Here is a 21,504-nt window from a genome sequence, read left to right as displayed (position 1 = left end):
AAAAAAGATGGAGAAGCATCAGACATGAACTTCAGTTACCACCACACAGGAGATGCTCTGCAGGTATTTCTTTAATCAAGGTCTTTAAAGTCTTGTTTTTCACCTTGGAGTCATTAACTGTGTGGTTTTCTTCTCAGGTCAAAGGTCGTCCTGGTGAAGTCACGTGAGCCGAGTCCTGTTTCAACAGATTCATAAATCATCATCTCGGTTCACGGGTCGATTCAGCATCGAACCCGTGACACAGGCTCAGCTCCAGAGGTCAAGTTATATATAAAAATATGCAGTTACTGTCAAACTACCAGTAAAAACATATTCATGTTCTGGTATTTTTAGATTTTGGTCTCTTCTGCTTCAATGTCGTCAAACTGCTGGATTCATGGATCTTGACATTACCATCCTGACGTACTGGGAGAACTGGGATCTCTGAATGTGTGAAGTCTGGTGTTGACTGTGTTCAGCGGCTTGGTGGAGGTGTGAGCTCCACCTCTCGCTGAGCTTGTTTTGAGAACTTGAGTTTGACCCCAGTGTTTGACCCCAGGTTTCCTCCAGAAGTGCAGAGTCACCGTCTGGCGCTCGAGCAAGAAGACACCACTCGTAAATCAGTGTGATGGAGGAGGAGGTGGAGGAGGAGGAGGAGGAGGAGGGAGGTGGAGGACGAGGAGGTGGAGGGAGGTGGAGGAGGAGGAGGAGGAGGGAGGTGGAGGAGGAGGAGGAGGAGGAGGGAGGTGGAGGGAGGTGGAGGAGGAGGAGGAGGAGGAGGAGGAGGTGGAGGAGGAGAAGGAGGAGGAGGGAGGTGGAGGGAGGAGCCGACGTGGATCCATCTGGTCACAAAGTTGAGGCAAAGCAGAAGAAGCTTTAATTTTAAAGTTAATGATATTGTGTCTCTTGCACGATTTGTGATATTATTGTGTTGATATCATCTGCCACCCAACCACATGATGCCATGAAGACACACAAACAGACTCACAGGGTGAGAACCGTGGAGCAGCCACACTGTCGCCGCTGGTAAACATGTTGTGTTACAGAAGTGTGTGTTGCTCCTGAGCCGCATGGTGGAAACGCACAACATCACATGATGCAACAGCGATACAAGGAAAACACCTTCAGAGGGAGGAACGTCCCAGATTACACAAATAAACACAAACCGTCCAAAACACAACCTGAGACGAGATCTACACACAAATCTCCTCATGAAGTCCAATAAACCTGTTTGACTTGAGGATACCGCTGTTAAAATGTTAAATTAAATTAATTAAATCTATAACAGTCACTAATATGATACTGAATTCAAGCAGGTTAATGAGATTTCTGTGGTTTTATTGTGTAAAATAGTGGAAACATCATTTAAATTCTTGTTTAGTTTGTTTTTCCAGATTCTGATCACGACTTATTCTTACATAACAACTCAACACACACAGTTCAGACCACACACTGCACTTTGTACTCCCCCATTACACCAGCACTGCTTCACCTGGTGGTGATGGGACCTGAGCACAAACAAAACCAGAACAACATGAACATCGGGAACGAATCCCAGAGGAGGAGGAGGAACCATTTGTTTAGTAGAGGAAAAGTTTATGTCTTTGTAGATAAATAGAATCTGTTCCAAAAACACTCAGACACGTCAGAGTGTGTGTGTCAGTGACGGTGGAGTCTCAGCTGTCAATCACGACGCGTCACCCTGTTTACAAAGCATCAAATAACACAACACACACACACACAAAGTAAAACCAAACTCGGAACCCACATCAGTGTGAAACCTGACGTCTGACAGAAACCATCTTATGAAAAGCTTTATTTTCCTGATGATATGAGTCATGATTGACAGCTGAGACTGATTCGTGATTGGTTGGGACCTCAGAGCTCCGTCCACCAATCGCTGCCGATCAGCCCGACTCCAGGAGACGTCAACAACACAAGATGGTGTTTGTATCCAGGGTTGTTTGTCCTCGTGCCTCGATAGTGGGAACTCGTCGTCCATCTTCATTCATCTGTTGTTGTGCTGAACGGCCTCATGGGAAGTTTCAGTTAATTTTTCCTAATCAACCCTCAGGTCAAAGAGCAGTGTCCTCACTCCACCTCAGACAGAGATGCTCCGCCTCGGCCTGTGTAAACACACGTGAGCAAACAGACGAGGATCTGTTGACCTCCGTGATGACCCCCAGGGATCATGTCTCCACCAGGGCTGTTCACACAGACTGGTGTCGTGCCATGGGACTGATTGACTGACTGGGAGGGGGCGGTCCCTGGAGAACAGGTCAATGTCTGCAACAGGAAACAGGCGAGTGAACTTGTTCATGAGATTCACACACAATCAGTTGTTTCTCATTTTGGGCGTAAAACGACTTTTATTGAAACCGAACTCTCGTCTTCGTCAATGAACTCGAATCACAGCTGGAGCTAGAAGCTGCTCACATTAGAAATTATAGATTAAGATGTTTTATGAGAACTTTTAGGATGAAAACGCTTCTGGATGCAGATTGATATCAAACCCAAACACCATGTGGGTGAAAGGACCTCAGAGCTCGACTGCATGAAACTGCACGAGCGAAAAGAAACGAAGGTTCAATAACAAATACAGATATTTCTGGTTTTGTTGTGTATTTCAGTCAATAAGTTACAAGCTACAGTTTGAGGTAGAACAATTGCACCGTTTGTCCACCAGGAGGTGATTTTTACAAAGTGTCCCAGTTGGAAACATGTTATTTTTTAAAAGCTCCATTAGTTAAAGTCTTCTCAAACACGACTCAGGATTTCTGCAGACTCGCACTCTGACGGTCGTCTTTTCTTCTGAGGGGGGGGTTTGTAGTCGGGGTCAGAGTCGAGCGAATCGTCGCCGCTCGAAGAACGACTGGAGTGAAGAAAGCTCGAATCGAAAGAGGAGTCGGAAACGTTTTCCTGGTCGGCTGGCGACTCAGACTCCGCCCGCCGGCTCCTGGTCAGCCGGTGAATCTCCTCAGCGCTCAGCCGGGTCAGGATCACGTACGGCTGCAGCAGCACGGCCTCACTCAGCTGGGCGCCGCTGACCTCTGACCTCACAGGGAGGTGGTCAGTGTTGGAGGAGGAGGAGGAGGAGGAGGAGGAGGATGCAGCGGTGCGTGGGTCACTCTGCAGCTGGAGAGGACTGTTCTGTCGAGTCGATCTGGGAGATGAAGGGTTTCTGTTGGAGGACAGAGCCTCAGATTGAGAGGCAGAGGCAGAAGGTGAAGAGACCAGGAGGTGGGAGGAGGGCCGATGGGAAGCAGGAGCCTGCTGGACCCGATCGGCTTCATCCAGAGTCTGTGAGCGTCTGGAGGCAGTCAGAGCTCGTCTGTGTGTTAATGAAAGTCTGAGAAAAGTCTGAGGAGGTGGTTTTCCACAGCTGGTGAATGCAGAAGCCTCATGAGATGTTTGTGATCGGCTGGTTGTGTTTGTGGGATTTGTCGGGGGAGCACTTCCAGAGTCTTGAGGAGAAGGTAGAGCCTGAGGAGTGGAAGCTGGCAGCTTTGTTTGAGACACGATAAAAGTCTCTGGAGAGGCATGATGGGGTTTGAGGAAGGAGCAGATCCTGCTGACAGAGGAGACGTCCATCAGGCAGACGGCCGGGGACAACAGAGAGGACAGAGGAGCGTCTCTGGAGCAACACTGAGGCAGAGACCCAGCACCCGCTGATCCAGAGCGCCGCTCGTCTTCCAGGTTCCCCTGTTCCGATGCTGGCGGAGGGCGGGTGGCGGTCTGAGAAGGTGTGAGCTGTCGGTCGGGGGGGCACGGGACGAGGTCAGATGGGGTGAGGTCCTGTGAGGAGGAGGTGCAGGAGGACAACTGGAACAGCGGTGGAGACGAGGGGGCGTCGGCCTGAAGCTGCAGCTCCTCTGGAGCCTCGTCAGGACACTCCTGCAGGATGCTCTTCACCCAGCGCTGGTGTTTGGAGCAGAACTGAGGAGACGCAGCAGCTTCACCTGCTCTCAGACAACGGATCATCTCACCATCGTCCTCGGATTGAAGACGTCTCCCAACATCTGGAGGATCAGGACTCTCTGCAGACACTTCCTGTGCTGACTCATCTTCTGGGTTTAAAACCTCAGGCTGAGACTCTTGGGGAGTTTTATCTTCCACTGAGGAGAACAGAGTCTTTGAGGAGTTGATGAACACAACGGACTTTGAGGGTCCAGAGTTTTCCACTTGAGTCGCTCCGTGTTCTGATGCCTGAGAAACCGCCTGACGACAGGAAGCCGCGTCTGAAATAACAAAAACACTTTGATTAACATGTAAAATGAGAAACACACATTATGTGCCAAATCAGGGGGGAAGAGATATCTGAGAATTTAATAAAAGACGAAATATTTCAACAATTCAGTAAGAATTTAATGAAAAGGAAAGTCCTATCATTTTGTATATGTCTCTTGTGTGTGTGTGTGTGTGTGTGTGTGTGTGTGTGTGTGTGTGTGTGTGTGTGTGTGTGTGTGTGTGTGTGTGTGTGTGTGTGTGTGTGTGTCTTACCACAGTGCAGCAGCTTCCTCAGAGTTATTGCTATGGCCGTGGAGTCGGATGTGATAACGTCCAGCAGCAGCTTCTCCTCTTCAGTGACGGGACTTTCCTTCTTCAGGATCTAGAACACACATGCGTACGAATGAGATCAAGAGGCCACAGTGACCTTGACCTTTGACCTCTAAATTACACCCAGGTCTCCATTGAATCCAAGTGAGAGTTGGACCCAGATTTAGAGAAATTCCCTCGAGGTGTTGTTGAGATATCATGCTCAGGAGTTGTGTGGACGTACAGCACATACATGCAGAGGGACAGTCTGTGGACATGATGCCTCCAGCGGAGACATTAATAAAACTATATGCACACAACAACTACACACACACACACACACACACCTTGTCGATGAAGGTGTCTCCAGGTAACGCAGCCTCCAGCTCCTGTAGATAGTGCAGCAGTCTGTCCTCGACCTTCTGAGCGTAGCGTTCCCCGTACTGCTGCTGCATCTGTGTCTGAGAGACGAGGACACGTCTCACGTCAGGTTGTCCACGGATCAGAGTTTATTTTTATAATCTCACGTGTTTCTTCTCTGTCAGGACCCACAGTCTCTGGAAAGGGCACCTTCTCACTTTGGGTCTGAATTTAACGTTCAACATTTTCTTTACCTTTCACTATAAAGGTTTTTAATTCTGCTCATTCACTTCGTTTTTATTCTAATCTCACCTGTGACACTTTTATTCTTATATAAATTATATTTCAATCTTTCATTTCTAACTCCTAAAGCACCTTGTAATGTTACGCTAGGTGCTCAGTGTATTGTGATAATCACATTATTATTATTATTATTAAAAGCTATACAGAAAACGTTGCCATGTCTTTGAAGAAACAACCTGGGTCAGAAACTATTTAGTGAAACTTATTAATTTACAGTCGGACAGATAAATCAGCTGTGATGTGAGTTTCCATTTCCTTTAGTCCACAGTGTGAGTCTCCTTCTCTCTGTTCTCTGTCCGACTCAGAAACTGTGAATCCTGAAGTTTCTGAGAAACAGTTTCCGCTGAATCTTGAATTATGGAGAAGTTCTACCCACAGGGTTTAGAGTGATTTGAGGCTGTTTGGCCTCCAGACAAAGCAGGAATGTAAATCCTCAGTCAGACTTCATCGTTCTGCTGATTCTGAGTCAGTCAGTCAGACGATGAAGGACTCATCCTAAACTGTAGCTCTGTAGCGCCCCCTGCTGGATAGAGTCGGAACTGGAAGCTGAGAGAGAGAGAACCTCTCAATGCGATTTGAGACGTCATGTCCACAAACCAAAGATTTAATATGTAATATGTATTTTTAAATAGATGATTAACATACGACCCCCCCGTCACCAAAACTTTTTTAAACGTTCTTCAACTTCAATTGAACAAATCACTCTTTAAACCTGAAGAGTTTATCAGTCGTTCTGAAGTTTTACTGTTTCTACCTTCACATAGTATTGCAGTTTGTCCTCGTCTGTAGCGAGAGCCTGAGCCAGAACCCTGAAGTCCAGATTGTTCTTCCTCATGAGGAACATCTCGTGTTGGTTCTGTGCAAGAAAACAAACATGACAACATGGATTTGAGTTTGAGTGACATCGTGTTTAACCCTTTCATGATCGATCTACTGTTGGACACTTACACACTGATCCTGATACTGAGGGAGCTTGTTTGGGAAGAACTGGATGATTTTAAACACAGTGTCCACCATCCCCCGACGCTGCCTGAGCATCCACATGACCACCTGCAGGAGAGGAGAACCAGCAGAGAGGAAGATCAACAGGAAGCAGAGAGGAAGGTCAACAGGAAGCAGAGAGGAAGATCAACAGGAAGCAGAGGGGAAGGTCAACAGGAAGCAGAGAGGAAGACCAAAAGGAAGCAGAGAGGAAGATCAACAGGAAGCAGAGAGGAAGACCAACAGGAAGCAGAGAGGTAGATCAACAGGAAGCAGAGGGGAAGATCAACAGGAAGCAGAGAGGAAGATCAACAGGAAGCAGAGAGGAAGACCAACAGGAAGCAGAGAGGAAGATCAACAGGAAGCAGAGAGGGAGATCAACAGGAAGCAGAGAGGAAGATCAACAGGAAGCAGAGAGGAAGACCAACAGGAAGCAGAGAGGAAGGTCAACAGGAAGCAGAGAGGAAGCAGAGAGGAAGCAGAGAGGGAGATCAACAGGAAGCAGAGAGGAAGATCAACAGGAAGCAGAGAAGAATATCAACAGGAAGCAGAGGGGAAGATCAACAGGAAGCAGAGAGGAGGAGCAACAGGAAGCAGAGAGGTAGATCAACAGGAAGCAGAGAGGAAGATCAACAGGAAGCAGAGCGGAAGATCCACAGGAAGCAGAGAGGTAGATCAACAGGAAGCAGAGAGGAAGATCAACAGGAAGCAGAGAGGAAGACCAACAGGAAGCAGAGGGGAAGATCAACAGGAAGCAGAGAGGTAGATCAACAGGAAGCAGAGAGGAAGATCAACAGGAAGCAGAGAGGAAGATCAACAGGAAGCAGAGAGGAAGATCAACAGGAAGCAGAGAGGAAGATCGACAGGAAGCAGAGAGGATGATCAACAGGAAGCAGAGAGGGAGATCAACAGGAAGCAGAGAGGAAGATCAACAGGAAGCAGAGAGGAAGACCAACAGGAAGCAGAGAGGAAGGTCAACAGGAAGCAGAGAGGAAGCAGAGAGGAAGCAGAGAGGGAGATCAACAGGAAGCAGAGAGGAAGATCAACAGGAAGCAGAGAAGAATATCAACAGGAAGCAGAGGGGAAGATCAACAGGAAGCAGAGAGGAGGAGCAACAGGAAGCAGAGAGGTAGATCAACAGGAAGCAGAGAGGAAGATCAACAGGAAGCAGAGCGGAAGATCCACAGGAAGCAGAGAGGTAGATCAACAGGAAGCAGAGGGGAAGATCAACAGGAAGCAGAGAGGTAGATCAACAGGAAGCAGAGAGGAAGATCAACAGGAAGCAGAGAGGAAGATCAACAGGAAGCAGAGAGGAAGATCAACAGGAAGCAGAGAGGAAGATCGACAGGAAGCAGAGAGGATGATCAACAGGAAGCAGAGAGGTAGATCAACAGGAAGCAGAGAGGAAGATCAACAGGAAGCAGAGAGGAAGATCAACAGGAAGCAGAGAGGAAGATCGACAGGAAGCTGAGAGGATGATCGACAGGAAACAGAGAGGAAGATCGACAGGAAGCAGAGAGGAAGATCAACAGGAAGCTGAGAGGATGATCAACAGGAAGCAGAGAGGAAGACCAACAGGAAGCAGAGAGGAAGATCAACAGGAAGCAGAGAGGAAGATCAACAGGAAGCAGAGAGGAAGATCAACAGGAAGCAGAGAGGAAGATCAACAGGAAGCAGAGAGGAAGATCAACAGGAGGCAGAGAGGATGATCAACAGGAAGCAGAGAGGAAGATCAACAGGAAGCAGAGAGGATGATCAACAGGAAGCAGAGAGGATGATCAACAGGAAGCAGAGAGGAAGATCGACAGGAAGCAGAGAGGAAGATCAACAGGAAGCAGAGAGGATGATCAACAGGAAGCAGAGAGGAAGATCAACAGGAAGCAGAGAGGAAGATCAACAGGAAGATCAACAGGAAGCAGAGAGGAAGATCAACAGGAAGCAGAGAGGAAGATCAACAGGAAGCAGAGAGGAAGATCAACAGGAAGCAGAGAGGAAGATCAACAGGAAGCATAGAGGAAGATCAACAGGAAGCCGAGAGAAGAATCGACAGGAAGCAGAGAGGAAGATCGACAGGAAGCAGAGAGGAAGATCGACAGGAAGTAGAGAGGAAGATCAGCAGGAAGCAGAGAGGATGATCAACAGGAAACAGAGAGGAAGATCAACAGGAGGCAGAGAGGAAGATCGACAGGAAACAGAGAGGAAGATCGACAGGAAGCAGAGAGGAAGATCAACAGGAAACAGAGAGGAAGATCAACAGGAGGCAGAGAGGAAGATCAACAGGAGGCAGAGAGGAAGATCAACAGGAAACAGAGAGGAAAATCGACAGGAAGCAGAGAGGAAGATCAACAGGAAACAGAGAGGAAGATCGACAGGAAACAGAGAGGAAGATCGACAGGAAGCAGAGAGGAAGACCAACAGGAAGCAGAGAGGAAGATCAACAGGAAGCAGAGAGGAAGATCAACAGGAAGCAGAGAGGAAGATCAACAGGAAGCTGAGAGGATGATCAACAGGAAGCAGAGAGGATGATCAACAGGAAGCAGAGAGGAGATTTTTCAAACAAACCATTCAAGTCCGTACCAGGGTTTTAAGTCCAAACATGATCTTCATGTGTTTGATGGGAGCCACCAGTCTGGGGAGGAGTCTGAACGTGGCTTCCAGATACCTCATCACTCGTTCAAAGTGCTGCATGTCCCTGTTCCTCACGATGCAGAACATCTGAGCAGACGCCACGCGCAGCCTCCACGAGTCCTCGGTGCTCAGAGGCTGCGAGTCCACGTCCGGCCAATCAGACGGGTCCACGACTGGGCGGGAACAAAACACAGGAACACAAATTCAGTCTCTAAAAAATTCAATTCACAACAAAAACCACTGGAGAAACATGAAGATTAGGAATCAACACTGAAAATAACTTCACTGCTTTACACTGAGACATGTGCAGCTGCAGATGATTCCCAGAGAAACATTACTCATATTTGATGGCGACAAACACTCATGCATGAAAAATGTTCTTAAGTACAGCAACAAAGTAAAAGTAGATGTACTTTGTTACCTCCCACTACTACACAGTCTACATACATAAACACACATATCTCTGTACCATGTTCGGTTCTTATCATCATATTGATTTTGTGTATGTTGTGTTCATTAGTGTGTGTGTGTGTGTGTGTGTGGTGTGTGTGTGGGGGGGGAAGCGTGTATCTCAGGTTGATGGTTGAGCATCAGTTACCATGGGGACCGGGCCTGGAGACCAGCTTCTGGGCTGAACCCGGAAGTGACCCGGACAAAGACAAACCTTCGCCTCGGGGGACATGGACAGTGTCTCTCTCACCTTGCTGAATGTCCATCGTCCTGTGAGTCCACACGTGTTCTATGATCCACACCGGGAACCTGCGGAACCGTCTGTCGTCCGCGAGCAGCTCCGGTTCCTCCATCACCGGGGACAGATCACCGGGTCCCGGCCGCTGGCTCCTTTAAAGGCCGCTTCCTGAACGGGCCCCGGTCCCCCGCCCCACCCCGCAGACCCCCGTCCCGCCCCGCGGACCCCCGCCCGGCTGGGACATGTACAGACAAGTCGAGATGAGAGAAGCGAACACACAGTCTGCGGCTGAACATCCACCAACAGCTGTTTGAAAGAGATGCAAACAACTTCCGTGTCAAATCCCCCTTCGCTTTCAAAATAAGGCTTGTTTTTAAAATGTGGATCACGATGAATACGAGGTTGACGCGGGGAGAGTTTTATTGTGAAGAGGACTGGTCCGGATGTGCCCTTCAGACCCGGAAATACTTTCCCGGAGCGCAGGGATTCCTGTCCGTGTGTTGTCCTTCTGACCTGGACCTAGTTAACGCTACTGGCAGGTAACTGGGTTCTACATTCCTTATTTATATATTTAATAATTTATATATCGTCTCTATTTATTCATAGATAAATAGAGGGGCGGGGGGGGGGGGGGGGGGCGCTTGTTTCCAGCACCTCGTTGACCCGCTCACCTCACTCTTCCGATTCTAAAATGATGAGTTTTGTTGCACTTGTGAAATCACAACTTTCCAGTTGTGTCTGATCCATGATCTCAGATTCCGGATGTTTGTATCACAGGTTTAGATTCAGTAGTAAAATACAAAGTGACGTCAGCAGAGCTCCAGCCACTGCTCGTAGTAGCTTTAAAGGTGCAGTGTGTAGAATCTAGTGACATCTAGTGGTGAAGTGTCGTGTTGCAAGTGAATGGAGCATTGATTAAACGTCTCTTTTGTTTTGTGTCTCTACAGAAGTGTGCGTCGCAGCCTGATGTGGTGCCCCCCCCCGGCTGCAGCATGAACCCGACCCCGTGTGGGTCTGTGCTCCGGCTCTGTGCCGCGGGGATCAGACCTGGTGCATCCGCAGCCGCCGGCGCCTTGAGGTCGACCGCAGCCTCTCGTCTCCCACGAGGCTCCGCCCACTCGCCGCCTGCGCCCTGCAGACGCTCCTACTGCAGCGACATCAAGATGCGCTCCTATCTGCAATACATCAAACGCAAGATCATCCCCCCCCCCTCCCCTCCGTACGGCCACGTGTGCCAGGTCGGGGACCCGGTGCTGCGGTCACACGCTGCAGCCGTCGACCCTGCAGCCATCACACAGCCGGAGATCCAGAAGGTCATCAGCACCTTGGTGAGAGTGATGCGCAGACTGGAATGTGTGGGACTCAGCGCGCCTCAGATCGGGGTGCCGCTCCGGATCCTGGCGCTGGAGTATCCAGAGGGGATGTTGGAGGAGAGCTCGGCTGCGTCGAGGGAGGCCCGCGGCCTGTCCGCCCAGCCGCTCAGGGTCTTCGTGAACCCTCGGCTCAGAGTGCTGGACGGACGCACGGTGCTCTTCCAGGAAGCCTGCGAGAGCATCTCAGGGTTCTCCGCCACGGTTCCTCGCTACCTGTCGGTGGAAGTGTCGGGTACGCAGGTTTCCATTTAATCAGAGGTGTCAAAAGTATTCACATTCATTACTAAAGTAGAAGTATAGATACTAAGGTTTAAAAATACTTCTGTAGAAGTTGAAGTATCAACTCAAGCGTTTTACTTAGGTAAAAATACTGGTTAAAAGTAAAGTATTAAAAGTAAAAGTAATGTAAGGGGAAATTTTTTCCCATTAAGGACAAACTCTTAAGCCGCTTCCAGGGGCCTATAGTGCACTACCCCACCTTCTCATTTTTCAACATTTTTCTAAAGGCCATAATGACTATAATGTTATATTAAAAAAGTTATGTTGAAAAATGTGGGATGCACTTGGGTAGAAAACCAATAGGTTGTCAGAATGGTGAATGTTTATACTTCTCATCCAACCACAATCAAATTTACTATATCCAGATGGAGCAATTTATCTGGAGAGGTTTTTTTTGTGTGTGTTTTTGAACGATGACAAACCTGAATGAAAACAAGCCAAAATGAAATAGGAGTAACGAGGCTATTTTTTAAATGTAATGAGTAGAAAGTAAAAAGTCGTCTGAAAAATAAATACTCCAGTAAAGTTTCTACTTGAGTAAGGTAACAAAGTATTTGTACTTCGTTACTTGACACCTCTGCATTTAATCTAATGCGTCCTGTAGAACACTGGTGCCTTCAGCATTATGCTCTGTACTCCTGTAATCTTAGATTGTGTATGAAGGTGCCTGATGTTCTCCTCCGTGTGTTTGCTCACCACTCAGGTCTGAATGAGAAGAGTGAAGCGGTCACGTGGCAGGCGAGCGGCTGGCCGGCTCGGATCCTCCAGCACGAGATGGACCACCTGGACGGCGTCCTCTACACCGACCGCATGGACACCAAGTCCTTCATCAACATCAACTGGCAGAGGCACAATGAGTAGAAGACAATCCACAGGACAGACCTCAGTCATCTGGGAAACCGAGGACGCTGGTTCTGAATTGAAGTTGACCGATTAGTTTCTGGTTAGAATCAGAGCCGAGTGACTGGATCATGGAGAACTGGGTCACTGCACCGGACCAGTTGTTAACCAGAAGCTGAAGAGAGGAAACTGAAACATCGATGTCCCTTTAAAGAACAAACCAGGAGTTCTGTGGATAAATGAAGAGGCTGAAATGTTCATGACAACTTGAGTGAATCGCTTGTAAACAAACTCTTGTAAATACACTGTTATCATTAAATATAGAAGAATTGGTGGAAGCTTGTGGATCTGAATCTGCAGTTTCATAATAATTGAGAACGTTGAAATGGACGAATCGATATGAACCTAATTGAACATGTTTGTTCTTTAAAGAGTTTTGTTAAGAGGATTTTTCTTTAATACTCTTTGTCCCTCTGACAGACTTTTATATCTTTACTGAAATAAACTCACTGAACTCTACATTACTACAAAATAAGTTATTTTAGGGCTGAAACGATTAATCGATAAAGAATCTGCATCTTTTAATATTTAAAAATAATTTAAGTAACTTTCTAGGCAAAAATGCTAAAAAGTAAATAATCAAGAAAAATTATCTACAGATTGATCAATAAAAACCTATATAAATCTTTGGCTGTAATTATGACTGAATAAAAATATGAATTATTAAATCTTATTGTTCTGGTCTAGTCACACCTGGAACTCCACTGTCACCAAGTCATTTACCATAAAACCATTTAACAGAGACCAGTGACGCATTGACCCTTTTTACTCTGCAGGCAACAAATACAGATGAAGCAGACTTTGTGCTTTGCACCAAGTTACACTGAAGTGTCCGAGGTCACAACAACAACACACAACTCTGATGATGATGTGATCTAGACTCACAAAGTCCGACCTGATTATCATTGTCCTGCAGGCCAAAGAAAAAAGCTCAGGTTTCTTTTTCATTTCTTTAAATCACAGCCGTGTTGGTGGCGAAGCTCAGGATGCAGCCAGTGAGGGGGGGGGGGGGTGTAGGGAGATGAACACTGACTGAAATGGCAAATTTTCTTCAAAGAGAAAACAACAAACAAAGAAATATTCAGTGTTCAGCTTGAAGGTGTCTCTTGTTGTTTCCTGTAACAAATGGGATTTAGAGATCCGACCCAGGGCCGAGGCCGAAGGACACGGGTTTGTCTCCACGCTCACATCCAGTCCGTCCGATAGTTACAAACACAACTGCACAAATAGAAAAACTGGGACACTTAAATACTGCGTGTCAGCACTGAGCCAAGGCAACATGGGGATTTGATTGTACTTGATGTGAACGTGTGCAGGTTCAAGGCACTTTGGCTTCGCAGAGCGTTTCCAGTGAGACTCACACGGAGGACGACTGGTCGAACGTTTGGCCACAGGTGCACACGACAGGATTCCTGTACCAACAGTCCCGACAGTACTCGGATCCACAGTATCTGCACAGAACCAGTGGTTTTCTGGGACACAGCTTCCCGCAGCCACACCGGCCCAGTGGCTTGGTGGTGTGGTGGATCTGGCAGTAGTCCAGCTCTCTGCAGGAGCCGGAGTGGAACACGCTGCAGCTGTGACACAGGACCTGCGGGTCCAGCTGGGCCAGGTCGCAGCAGTCGTGGAAGCTGATTGGATGAAGAGAAGGGATTTCGGATTGGGAGTCATCTCGTGGACCTGAGGAGGACCTGGCCGCGCCGCTGGTGAGAGCTGGAGATGCTTTCATCTCGCTCGCTGAGAGACTTTGAGGCGACGCTGCTCCAGATTCTTTGACGTCTTCAGGTTTGTAAAACATCTCCACGGCGTGGAGCTCCATCAGGCAGTGCTGCAGCAGCGCACAGGTCACACTGTGCAGCGTCTTACACTCACCACAGCGTCGCAGGTAAACATCAGGAGACTGGAGGCAGCTGCAGAAGTGGTCGGCTTCACTCTCACTCTCACTCAGAGCCACAGCTTCTGACTGCGAGCCGCCGCCGTGGGGTTCAGGGTCGGGCCTGTCGAACCTGGAGCCCTCGCTCGGACGTCTGGCCGGCTTCCTCCCACCGGAGGAGCCGGCCGCCGAGTCCCCGGGAGACATCTTGCTCAGCTGGCAGTTGAGTGTGGTGATGCAGACGTGCTCCCTGGCGGACCCGGGGGCGGATGAGGACGACTGAGCGGTGATGATGTCACTGTGGCTTTTCACAGCCGGTGGAGACGAACTCTTTTGAGTCAGCCAGGTTTTGTCCTCGCTCACGGCCGGCGCCCCCCCGTTGAGGAGCTCGTCCGTGTACAGGTCCACGTCCACGCCGCTGGCAAACCGCTCCATCCGCGGCTGGTGGACCTTCATGGTCCTCTTGGTGCTCTCCATGGAGACCTGGAAACAGTTTAGATTTAATTTTCTGTTTTGCTGTGAAAGTGTCTGATCGGAGAATCTACTGCTGCTACGTACCTGCAGGCTGTTTCCTCTCTGCCTCTCTCTCACCACACTCAGCTCCCACTGGGCCTCGCCCACGTGCTTCCCAAGAGCCGCCTGCAGGAGGCGACACTCGCAGCGAGCCAGGTAGAAGCTGCAGGCCAGGCGCAGGAGATCGTCCAGAGAAGCAGAGCCGGTCCTGAGCTCCTGGAGGAGGAGCTGCTCCTGTGAGCTGGGCCGGTATCCCAACAGGCCGAAGAGCTTCTCTATCTGAGGCATGGACAGCACTGGTTTGATGAAGTGGGTGAAAGTACCAGAATACATCTGAGACAACAAACAAACAGGAATTAGGAAATGTTTTCACCTTCATCATTTCATATTGAACCAGGAAGTCCTCGTATCAGAAGTCCTGAACTACCTGCGTCCCCCTAAACCTGTTTGTCCACCAACCTTGACGACTTTGTACTCGTGCCTCCAGGGCCCGAGGTACAGGTTGAGGGCCGCTTGCTCCAGGACCTCAAACGCTTTAGCCAGGCCCTGGAGGCGACCTCTGGATTTGACCTTCACCCCTCTGGCTGCGGCTGGCGGCGCGGTCGCTGCTGTCGCCGCCTCGAGCGACTCCTCCATCACCTCCAGTGGATCCAGACCCAGGCAGTGAGCGTCCAGAGCGTCTCCCTCCGTCAGCCGAGCCTCCACCTGCCTCCACAGCTCCTCGTCTCCACACGCATGGCTGGAGCCCCGACCCACGATCTGCTGCTCCAGACTCTGCTCGTAGGCCTTCAGCAGATCTCTGGCTCTCAGCCTGGAGCTGCTCATCTCTGTGGATCAGCTGGGATCCAGCAGGACAAAGGAGTGGAGGGTTAGACTCTGCCCAGGAGAGGAGACCGCTTCCTGGTCCACTGATCCACGTCACAAACCAGATCTAGTGATTTAAAGTGGATTCATACAGAGACTGGTTCTTCCTGGTGGCACGAGCTCCACTGAGTGTCATTCAATAATCAATCAAGTCTGAACAATTAATAAAACATAAACTCCATCAGCTCTAAAAGGGTTGAAGCTCAGATCCAGGGTTCACACCCGAAAGTGAAACCCAGCAGATGAACCGAGTTATTCATTAGAAACTGAATCTATAACGTGAGGCTACTCACTTTGTCGTTAGCTTTATGCTAGGCTAACTTGTTTTAACTTGACACCAAACTTCCTTCAAATCTGCGCTGATTTAAAAACGCGTCGCTTTCATATCTTCGCGTGGATCCGTGGTCACGTGCCGCTCGACGGGTTCTCAGGAAGCTGGAAGTTTCTTCTTCTTCTTCAGGTTCAACAAACAGAATCAGTGACTCTCAGGCCACCGTGTTAACATGTGGGGGAAAGTCCCAGGAAGTGACAGCACGTCTCAGCACAAGAGGACCAAGCTCCCACGAAGGACAGTTCCTGGTGTCCGGGTCGATCCCGAATCACAGCACGACTCAAGAGGAAACTGAAACTGTTCTGGTTCCGGTTCCAGACGTGACCAGGTTCAAACGAGACGATGAACAACGTCAAACCGGTGGATTTCTGAAGGAACCGTCGGGCTAACAGAGAAGCTAAGCTAACACACAGCTGGAGGAGAGACAGTGATGGTCTCTGGTTTGTGTAAAACTCACCTGAGTGTGTGTCTGTGTGTGTGAGTCTGTGAGAGAGTGTGTGTCGGTGAATCACCTCACACACTTCCGGTCATCAGAAGAAAGTAAACACTGTCACGTGACAGATGCGCACCGTCAGTGTATTGGGACGCCCCGACAGGGCGGAGTCTGTCTGAGCGTTTCTAAATAAAAAATCAGATTAATTCAAAACAGACGGAAACTATGAATATTCTAACGAAGTGAAACGATTTAGTTGATTATTGAACAACGATGTAGAAGCTGCATAAAAACTGTTCCAAGTAAGAAGTAACAGGGATGATTATATATAAAACATAAAGAAGGACCAAGATATAAATAATTGTATTTCAATAGAAGTTAGAGAGCTAAATCTATTTTTATCATAGGATGTATATAAAGTTTTTATTACAGCTTCTCTTTCTTATATCTCCTTTTCTTACAGAATAATATAACGTCTGTACAGAGAAAAGGCTCAAAGAGAACAGCCTCATAAACATCTCTACATACATTAGAGTCAAATTAATTGTTATTAACTAAAATATATTATCTGTCATCTTTGACAATTGAATCTAGTTTTGAAGATTTTGATTGAAATTAACCTTCATTTATTAAACACATATGATTTCACGGTGTTGATGTGATTTGTAGAAGAAATCCAGAATCAGTGCACGAGACCACGTATAAAATATATAATATTTATATATTACATTATGATCACACTTATTTGTAGTGTTGAATGCTTCTTATCCACTAGAGGGCAGCAATTCACCTTTAAGAGACTCCATAGTCTCCCTCACACACACACACACAAGTTAACTACTTCTCTAACTCTTACACTAACATAAACATTAAAACACATCTTCACCCTAAATTTAAACATTTACATTATTAGTACTTTGAACGTGAGTAATATCTGGAACACAAACGCATAAACACACACACATAAAAACAAACACACACACACACACACACACACACACGCACACACGCACACACGCACGCACGCACACACACAGGTTCGTTCAGTGTCCTGTTTGAGGCCAGTAGCAGCAGCCGGACCTGAGATCCGCACTAATGGCTTATCTGTGTTTGCTTAAACAATCTACACGGAAGCCCTGATGGGATCTAGACTATTGGACACGTCTCACACGCACACACACACACACACACACACACACACACACACACACACATATCTACATACACGTAAAAACATACACACATAAAAACACACACACAAACGCACACTCACACAAACACACGTATATAAACATACACACATAAAACACACACACACACACACACACACACACACACACACACACACACACACACACACACACACACACACACACACACAGCCCCTCACCTTAATTCTAATCTGACCCTTAAAATAGAGCTCACACTGGTCCCCACACAGATAGTGAAACAGGTGCACGCACAAGGTGGTGGGGTGAGCTTGTTTTGTTGACCTGCGGGCGGGGCCTCGGTGACAGTGGCGGGGGGCGGACCTGGGGCTCAGTTAAAACCCTCCGTGGTTCCTCTGCTGTCAGAAGTGAGGCGCTCCATCCTTCAGCCGCGCACAGGATGTCGAACACGAGCAGGGTGGTGCTGGCTCTGGGGGGAGCGGGGACGGTGGGCTCCGGGATCGTTAAAGCTCTGCTGGATAAAGGTAAGCTGCTCAGGAGACACCTGGAGACACCTGGAGACACATGGAGACACATGGAGACACATGGAGACAGAGACCGAGTGGAGGTCTAAAGTGACTCTGCGATGTCCCATCCTCTGCGTTCACTCTGACCTCCAGGGGAATCTGGAGACACTTTTACGCACAGATTTACGCACAGTTTTACGCACAGTTTTACGCACAGTTTCTAAGTACCCATGAGGAACTCCATCATGTCAAACTGCACTCTAGATGTTTTATAAAGTCTTTATGAGCATTTTGGACATTTTCTGAATTCTAATAGTTAAATGTCAACTGTTTGAATGGATATTGATTAATCCACACATCTCACTGACATCCAGTGATTGGCTGTTTGGAGACGATGGAGCACACTGAGATGTTCAGATGTTCTATTGAAAACAGTCTCAGTCCATGAGAATCGTTTCCATGTTGAAGATTATAAACTTCATCAATTAGCAAAAAGTATAAATGTAGATCCTGAAGTTTGCAAAGATTAAAATCAGCTCAGAATGAATTGCAGTGATAACAATTGTATACAGTTAAATGACAGAGGAGTGATATATGTACACAGAGCATATGGGACATTTTCATACAGTGTGGACGATATGAATCATCTTAAACTGTTCAAAATACAATTACTGTAAAAGGAACATTGGAAACAATTATCAAAAATATAACAACACATAGAAACAATAATGTAAATGTAAATAATCTGTGCTTCGAGGGTTTTCCCTGAGTTTAAGATCGTTTTTGGATTTCATAATTTCACCGTATTGTTGTTTAAACTCATCTTCACATTAGCATCAACAACAACATCTGCTGGTTTAGAATCGTTGACTTTATTTTCAAGTTGCATGTTTGAACGGAGCAGTTACCATCTGCTGCCCCCCCCCCCCCCCCCCCCATGACCTTGATACACAGATCGTTTTCATGTGAGCGGGATTAGACCTGTTCTGTGTTAAAGGTGCTGTTCTGCAACATAGATTAATGTACGTGTGTACGTGTGTGTGTGTGTGTGTGTACGTGTGTGTGTGTGTGTGTGTGTGTGTGTGTGTGTGTGGGTGTGTGTGTTTGTGTGTGTTTGTGTGTTTGTGTAGGTTTTAAGGTGGCCGTGATCTCCAGGGACAGCAGTCGACTGGACCGACTCCGGACGTTCATCTCTCCGAGCACAAAGGAGAACCTCACGACCATAGTGGGGGATGTGGGTAAGTTTCCTTCTTTCCTTCCTTCCTTCCTTCCTTCCTTCCTTCCTTCCTTCCTTACTTCCCTCTTTCTATCCATCACCAAAATTACAAATTCTATATAACAGAGCCCCATTTCAAGGCAGCCTAAATTAAAGGTTCAGTGTGAAGGGTTTAGTGACATCCAGTGGACAAGTGGCATATTGCAGCTCAGATGAAGACAGGTCACGTTTCAGTTGGCGTGGAATCTCTGAAGATGGAAGACGATATTCTACAGGACAGGTTGTGATATTGTCTCAATTCAAAAAGGGCTCATCCTCTGGGGAGCATGTTAGTAAGAACAATATATCAAGAAGAAACTTTAACAGATGACAGATCACAATGTCACCAAAATAGAATAAACATGAATCACCCTCCATTTTATCCTGGTAACAGTGAACGGCGTCAATCAAAAACGATCGATATCAACCTTCAGGAAACTGTGTGAGTCCAACTCCAGTCGCACAAACCGGTTTGAGCTGATGTGTCCTCGTGTCCTCCTGTGTGCTCCAGGGTCCGAGGAGGGGGCGGAGCTAGCCAAGCAGGCGCTGCTGGAGGCCGTGGGGAAGGTGACGGACATCGTTTCCTCTCTGGGCTTCAGCTGGTGGCAGGGAGGCCCCCCCCACACCCAGTCCGTCAAAGAGCTCCAGTGGGTGAGAGCGCACACATGGACACAGCAGAGGGACCAGAACACGGGACGTCCCAGGTCGATTTCACCTCCGTCCAAGGATGAAGACACATTTAAATATTATTTACAGTGAAATCTTTTAAAAGTATAAAAAATTGAACTAACTGAAGCTGATGAAAATCCTAAAATGTGACGTGAAGTCTTTTCTTTGACACTTTTGTCCGTAAGCGTCTCTTCTGGTAGATTCTGCTGCTTCATCTTGTCTGAGACTTGTCCTCCTTCCTTGTGTGTCCCCCTCTTCAGGTGATGGAGACCCTCCTCTTCAGCACCTTTGCGTCATGGAAGACTTTCTTCCCACTGGTGAGGGACGACTCCCACTGCACCTACACCTTCATCACGGGTGAGACCTTCACTCTCAGAGAACTGAGCTGTTTTTACATTTCAGGCTTTGTTCTAAATACAAGGAAACGTGATTAATAAAATCTTTATGGAACCAGACATGGTTTAATATGAAGTGTTTTCAGTAGCATCATGAGCAGGAACTTCAATTAATATGATAAGTCTGTATTATTATTATCGTATTAAAGACAATATACAGTAGATATTTTGCAAGTACTTTTACTATTATGACTTTAATGTTTTTTAAATGAAAGTACTTACTTTTACTCAAGTAGAAAAGTGATCGTGAACTTCTACCTTCACTTTAGTTCATCTTTGTCTATTTATTTGTCTCTTGGTTTGTTTGGTTTGTTTGGACGTTGGTGAAACGTCCTCAAGATTCATCTCAAGAACAGAGTTCAACGTTTAATAAAACTTCTGACAAACATTTGAAACCTCCATCCAGAAGTTTGGTTCTGTGCTGATCAGCAGCAGCTCGACTGAATCTCCTCCATGTTAACTCTTGATGTCGTGTTGGCATTGTGGTTGTATTGTCTTCTGCATTAACGCCACCTGGTGGACATGAGTGGAACAGCGTGTAGTTTTACGTTCTGTGCCGCTCTGTGCCGCTCTGGGCCTCAGGAGGAGCAGGAGAGAAGCTGCTGATGCCAGGAACTGGTTTCCTGACGGTGGGCGCTGCCAGCTCTCTGGCTTTCTGCCAGGTTCTACGAGAGGAATACCCCGACGTGCCCTGTAAGCTGAACGAGGTGAGGCCCGGTCAGTGGACCTCTGTGGGAGAGGGTTCCAGGATCTGGATCTGGTGTTTGAAAGCGTTTCCCTCTGGTTCCGGTGGCAGGTGAAGATCAACGCAGGCGTAGCTGCTCCAGAGCGGATGGCTCCTGGTTACCTGAACCATCTGGAGCTGGGAGAAGCTGTCGCCGCCCTGGTGGAGGAGAGAGATACCTCCCACCGGGTCTTCACCATCAGCTGCCCCGCTGACCTCAAAACCGTCCTTCTGGAGAGGACCCTGTAGACTCGGAGACGCCACCTTGTGGTCACAGTCTGCTCCTGCTCTGACTCGACTCTAGAAACAGATGTGTGTCGTCTTCTCTCACAACTCTAAACGTCCTCGCACAACTTTACCTGACTTGTGTAACTTTTAAACTAACACTGTAAACGACGTCCTGCTCCTTGTTCTTAGATCTTTAGCTACGTTTACTTTGCATGAACTGTTGTGACGTTTGTAAAAAATATAATAACACAAAGGATTTATTATACTGGTCCTGTCATTGTTTCCTGTTTCTATACAAATATCACACCACAGGTCTTTCTCATTCATCACAGGAACATCCAACAGCTTCTCTGTGGATCCACTGAACATCTGAAACTCAGTCTTCTTTCTTTCCTGAAGATCAAAGAGAATCTGCAGAGGAGTCACATGCTCACATAAAGTTTAATGATCCTCTACTGATTGACACACGATGCAATACACAAGTGAAGTGAGGATCTGTAAATACTATAGATTTATA

At 47.5% G+C, this 21,504-nt stretch overlaps 4 protein-coding genes across 9 annotated transcripts; 2 read left to right on the top strand and 2 right to left on the bottom strand.

The window, feature by feature from the left end:
- Positions 1-1,296: 1,296 nt before the first annotated feature.
- On the bottom strand, positions 1,297-9,621 carry LOC128445124 (uncharacterized). Of its 2 annotated transcripts, XM_053427911.1 has the most exons (8): positions 9,488-9,621; positions 8,737-8,960; positions 6,127-6,228; positions 5,933-6,034; positions 4,863-4,976; positions 4,480-4,588; positions 4,060-4,217; positions 1,297-4,029 (listed from the first exon to the last, which is right to left on the bottom strand). In XM_053427911.1, exons 1-8 carry the CDS (start codon positions 9,588-9,590, stop codon positions 2,737-2,739), a joined length of 2,205 nt encoding a protein of 734 aa, XP_053283886.1. In that variant the 5' UTR covers positions 9,591-9,621; the 3' UTR covers positions 1,297-2,736. The 2 variants fall into 2 exon arrangements, with proteins under 2 accessions (XP_053283886.1, XP_053283885.1); XM_053427910.1 differs by having other exon boundaries at positions 1,297-4,217.
- A 960-nt stretch (positions 9,622-10,581) lies between these two features.
- pdf (peptide deformylase, mitochondrial) lies at positions 10,582-12,695 on the top strand (the record flags this gene model as incomplete). Its single annotated transcript, XM_053426345.1, has 2 exons — positions 10,582-11,080; positions 11,831-12,695. Coding segments are annotated over 2 exons (657 nt in total), but the record flags the coding sequence as incomplete, so codon positions are not given.
- An 80-nt stretch (positions 12,696-12,775) lies between these two features.
- On the bottom strand, positions 12,776-16,216 carry spata2l (spermatogenesis associated 2-like). 5 transcript variants are annotated; one of them, XM_053427388.1, is made up of 4 exons: positions 16,066-16,216; positions 14,873-15,344; positions 14,459-14,746; positions 12,776-14,383 (listed from the first exon to the last, which is right to left on the bottom strand). In XM_053427388.1, the coding sequence occupies exons 2-4, from the start codon at positions 15,236-15,238 to the stop codon at positions 13,385-13,387; spliced, it is 1,653 nt and encodes a 550-aa protein (XP_053283363.1). In that variant the 5' UTR covers positions 15,239-15,344; positions 16,066-16,216; the 3' UTR covers positions 12,776-13,384. The 5 variants fall into 5 exon arrangements, with proteins under 5 accessions (XP_053283363.1, XP_053283364.1, XP_053283362.1 ...); XM_053427389.1 differs by having other exon boundaries at positions 14,873-15,251; XM_053427387.1 differs by having other exon boundaries at positions 15,571-16,191.
- Positions 16,217-17,601: 1,385 nt separating this feature from the next.
- Positions 17,602-21,248, top strand: si:dkey-238o13.4 (uncharacterized protein LOC560780 homolog). Its single transcript, XM_053427384.1, has 6 exons — positions 17,602-17,734; positions 18,847-18,954; positions 19,483-19,622; positions 19,901-19,997; positions 20,618-20,742; positions 20,832-21,248. The coding sequence occupies exons 1-6, from the start codon at positions 17,650-17,652 to the stop codon at positions 21,006-21,008; spliced, it is 732 nt and encodes a 243-aa protein (XP_053283359.1). The 5' UTR covers positions 17,602-17,649; the 3' UTR covers positions 21,009-21,248.
- The last annotated feature ends 256 nt before the right edge of the window (positions 21,249-21,504 follow it).

Source organism: Pleuronectes platessa, chromosome 7 (genome assembly GCF_947347685.1).
Source record: "Pleuronectes platessa chromosome 7, fPlePla1.1, whole genome shotgun sequence".
Lineage (NCBI taxonomy): Eukaryota > Metazoa > Chordata > Actinopteri > Pleuronectiformes > Pleuronectidae > Pleuronectes > Pleuronectes platessa.
The sequence above is the reverse complement of the archived record's forward strand: the minus strand, read 5'-3'. Positions and strand labels throughout refer to the sequence as shown.

What these genes read in the sequence shown, in the direction of transcription:
- LOC128445124 (XM_053427910.1), bottom strand. Translation starts at nt 9,590, where the DNA reads ATGGAGGAACCGGAGCTGCTCGCGGACGACAGACGGTTCCGCAGGTTC. An exon ending in TGTTTGGACTTAAAACCCTG is followed by an intron (nt 6,229 to 8,736) that starts GTACGGACTTGA and finishes CCTCTCCTGCAG; the next exon opens with GTGGTCATGTGGATGCTCAG. An exon ending in GAGACACCTTCATCGACAAG is followed by an intron (nt 4,589 to 4,862) that starts GTGTGTGTGTGT and finishes TGTGTGTTCTAG; the next exon opens with ATCCTGAAGAAGGAAAGTCC.
- si:dkey-238o13.4 (XM_053427384.1), top strand. Translation starts at nt 17,650, where the DNA reads ATGTCGAACACGAGCAGGGTGGTGCTGGCTCTGGGGGGAGCGGGGACG. An exon ending in CCGTCAAAGAGCTCCAGTGG is followed by an intron (nt 19,623 to 19,900) that starts GTGAGAGCGCAC and finishes CCCCCTCTTCAG; the next exon opens with GTGATGGAGACCCTCCTCTT. An exon ending in TGCCCTGTAAGCTGAACGAG is followed by an intron (nt 20,743 to 20,831) that starts GTGAGGCCCGGT and finishes TTCCGGTGGCAG; the next exon opens with GTGAAGATCAACGCAGGCGT.
- spata2l (XM_053427388.1), bottom strand. Translation starts at nt 15,238, where the DNA reads ATGAGCAGCTCCAGGCTGAGAGCCAGAGATCTGCTGAAGGCCTACGAG. An exon ending in ACGAGTACAAAGTCGTCAAG is followed by an intron (nt 14,747 to 14,872) that starts GTTGGTGGACAA and finishes TTGTTGTCTCAG; the next exon opens with ATGTATTCTGGTACTTTCAC. An exon ending in AGAGAGGAAACAGCCTGCAG is followed by an intron (nt 14,384 to 14,458) that starts GTACGTAGCAGC and finishes AACTGTTTCCAG; the next exon opens with GTCTCCATGGAGAGCACCAA.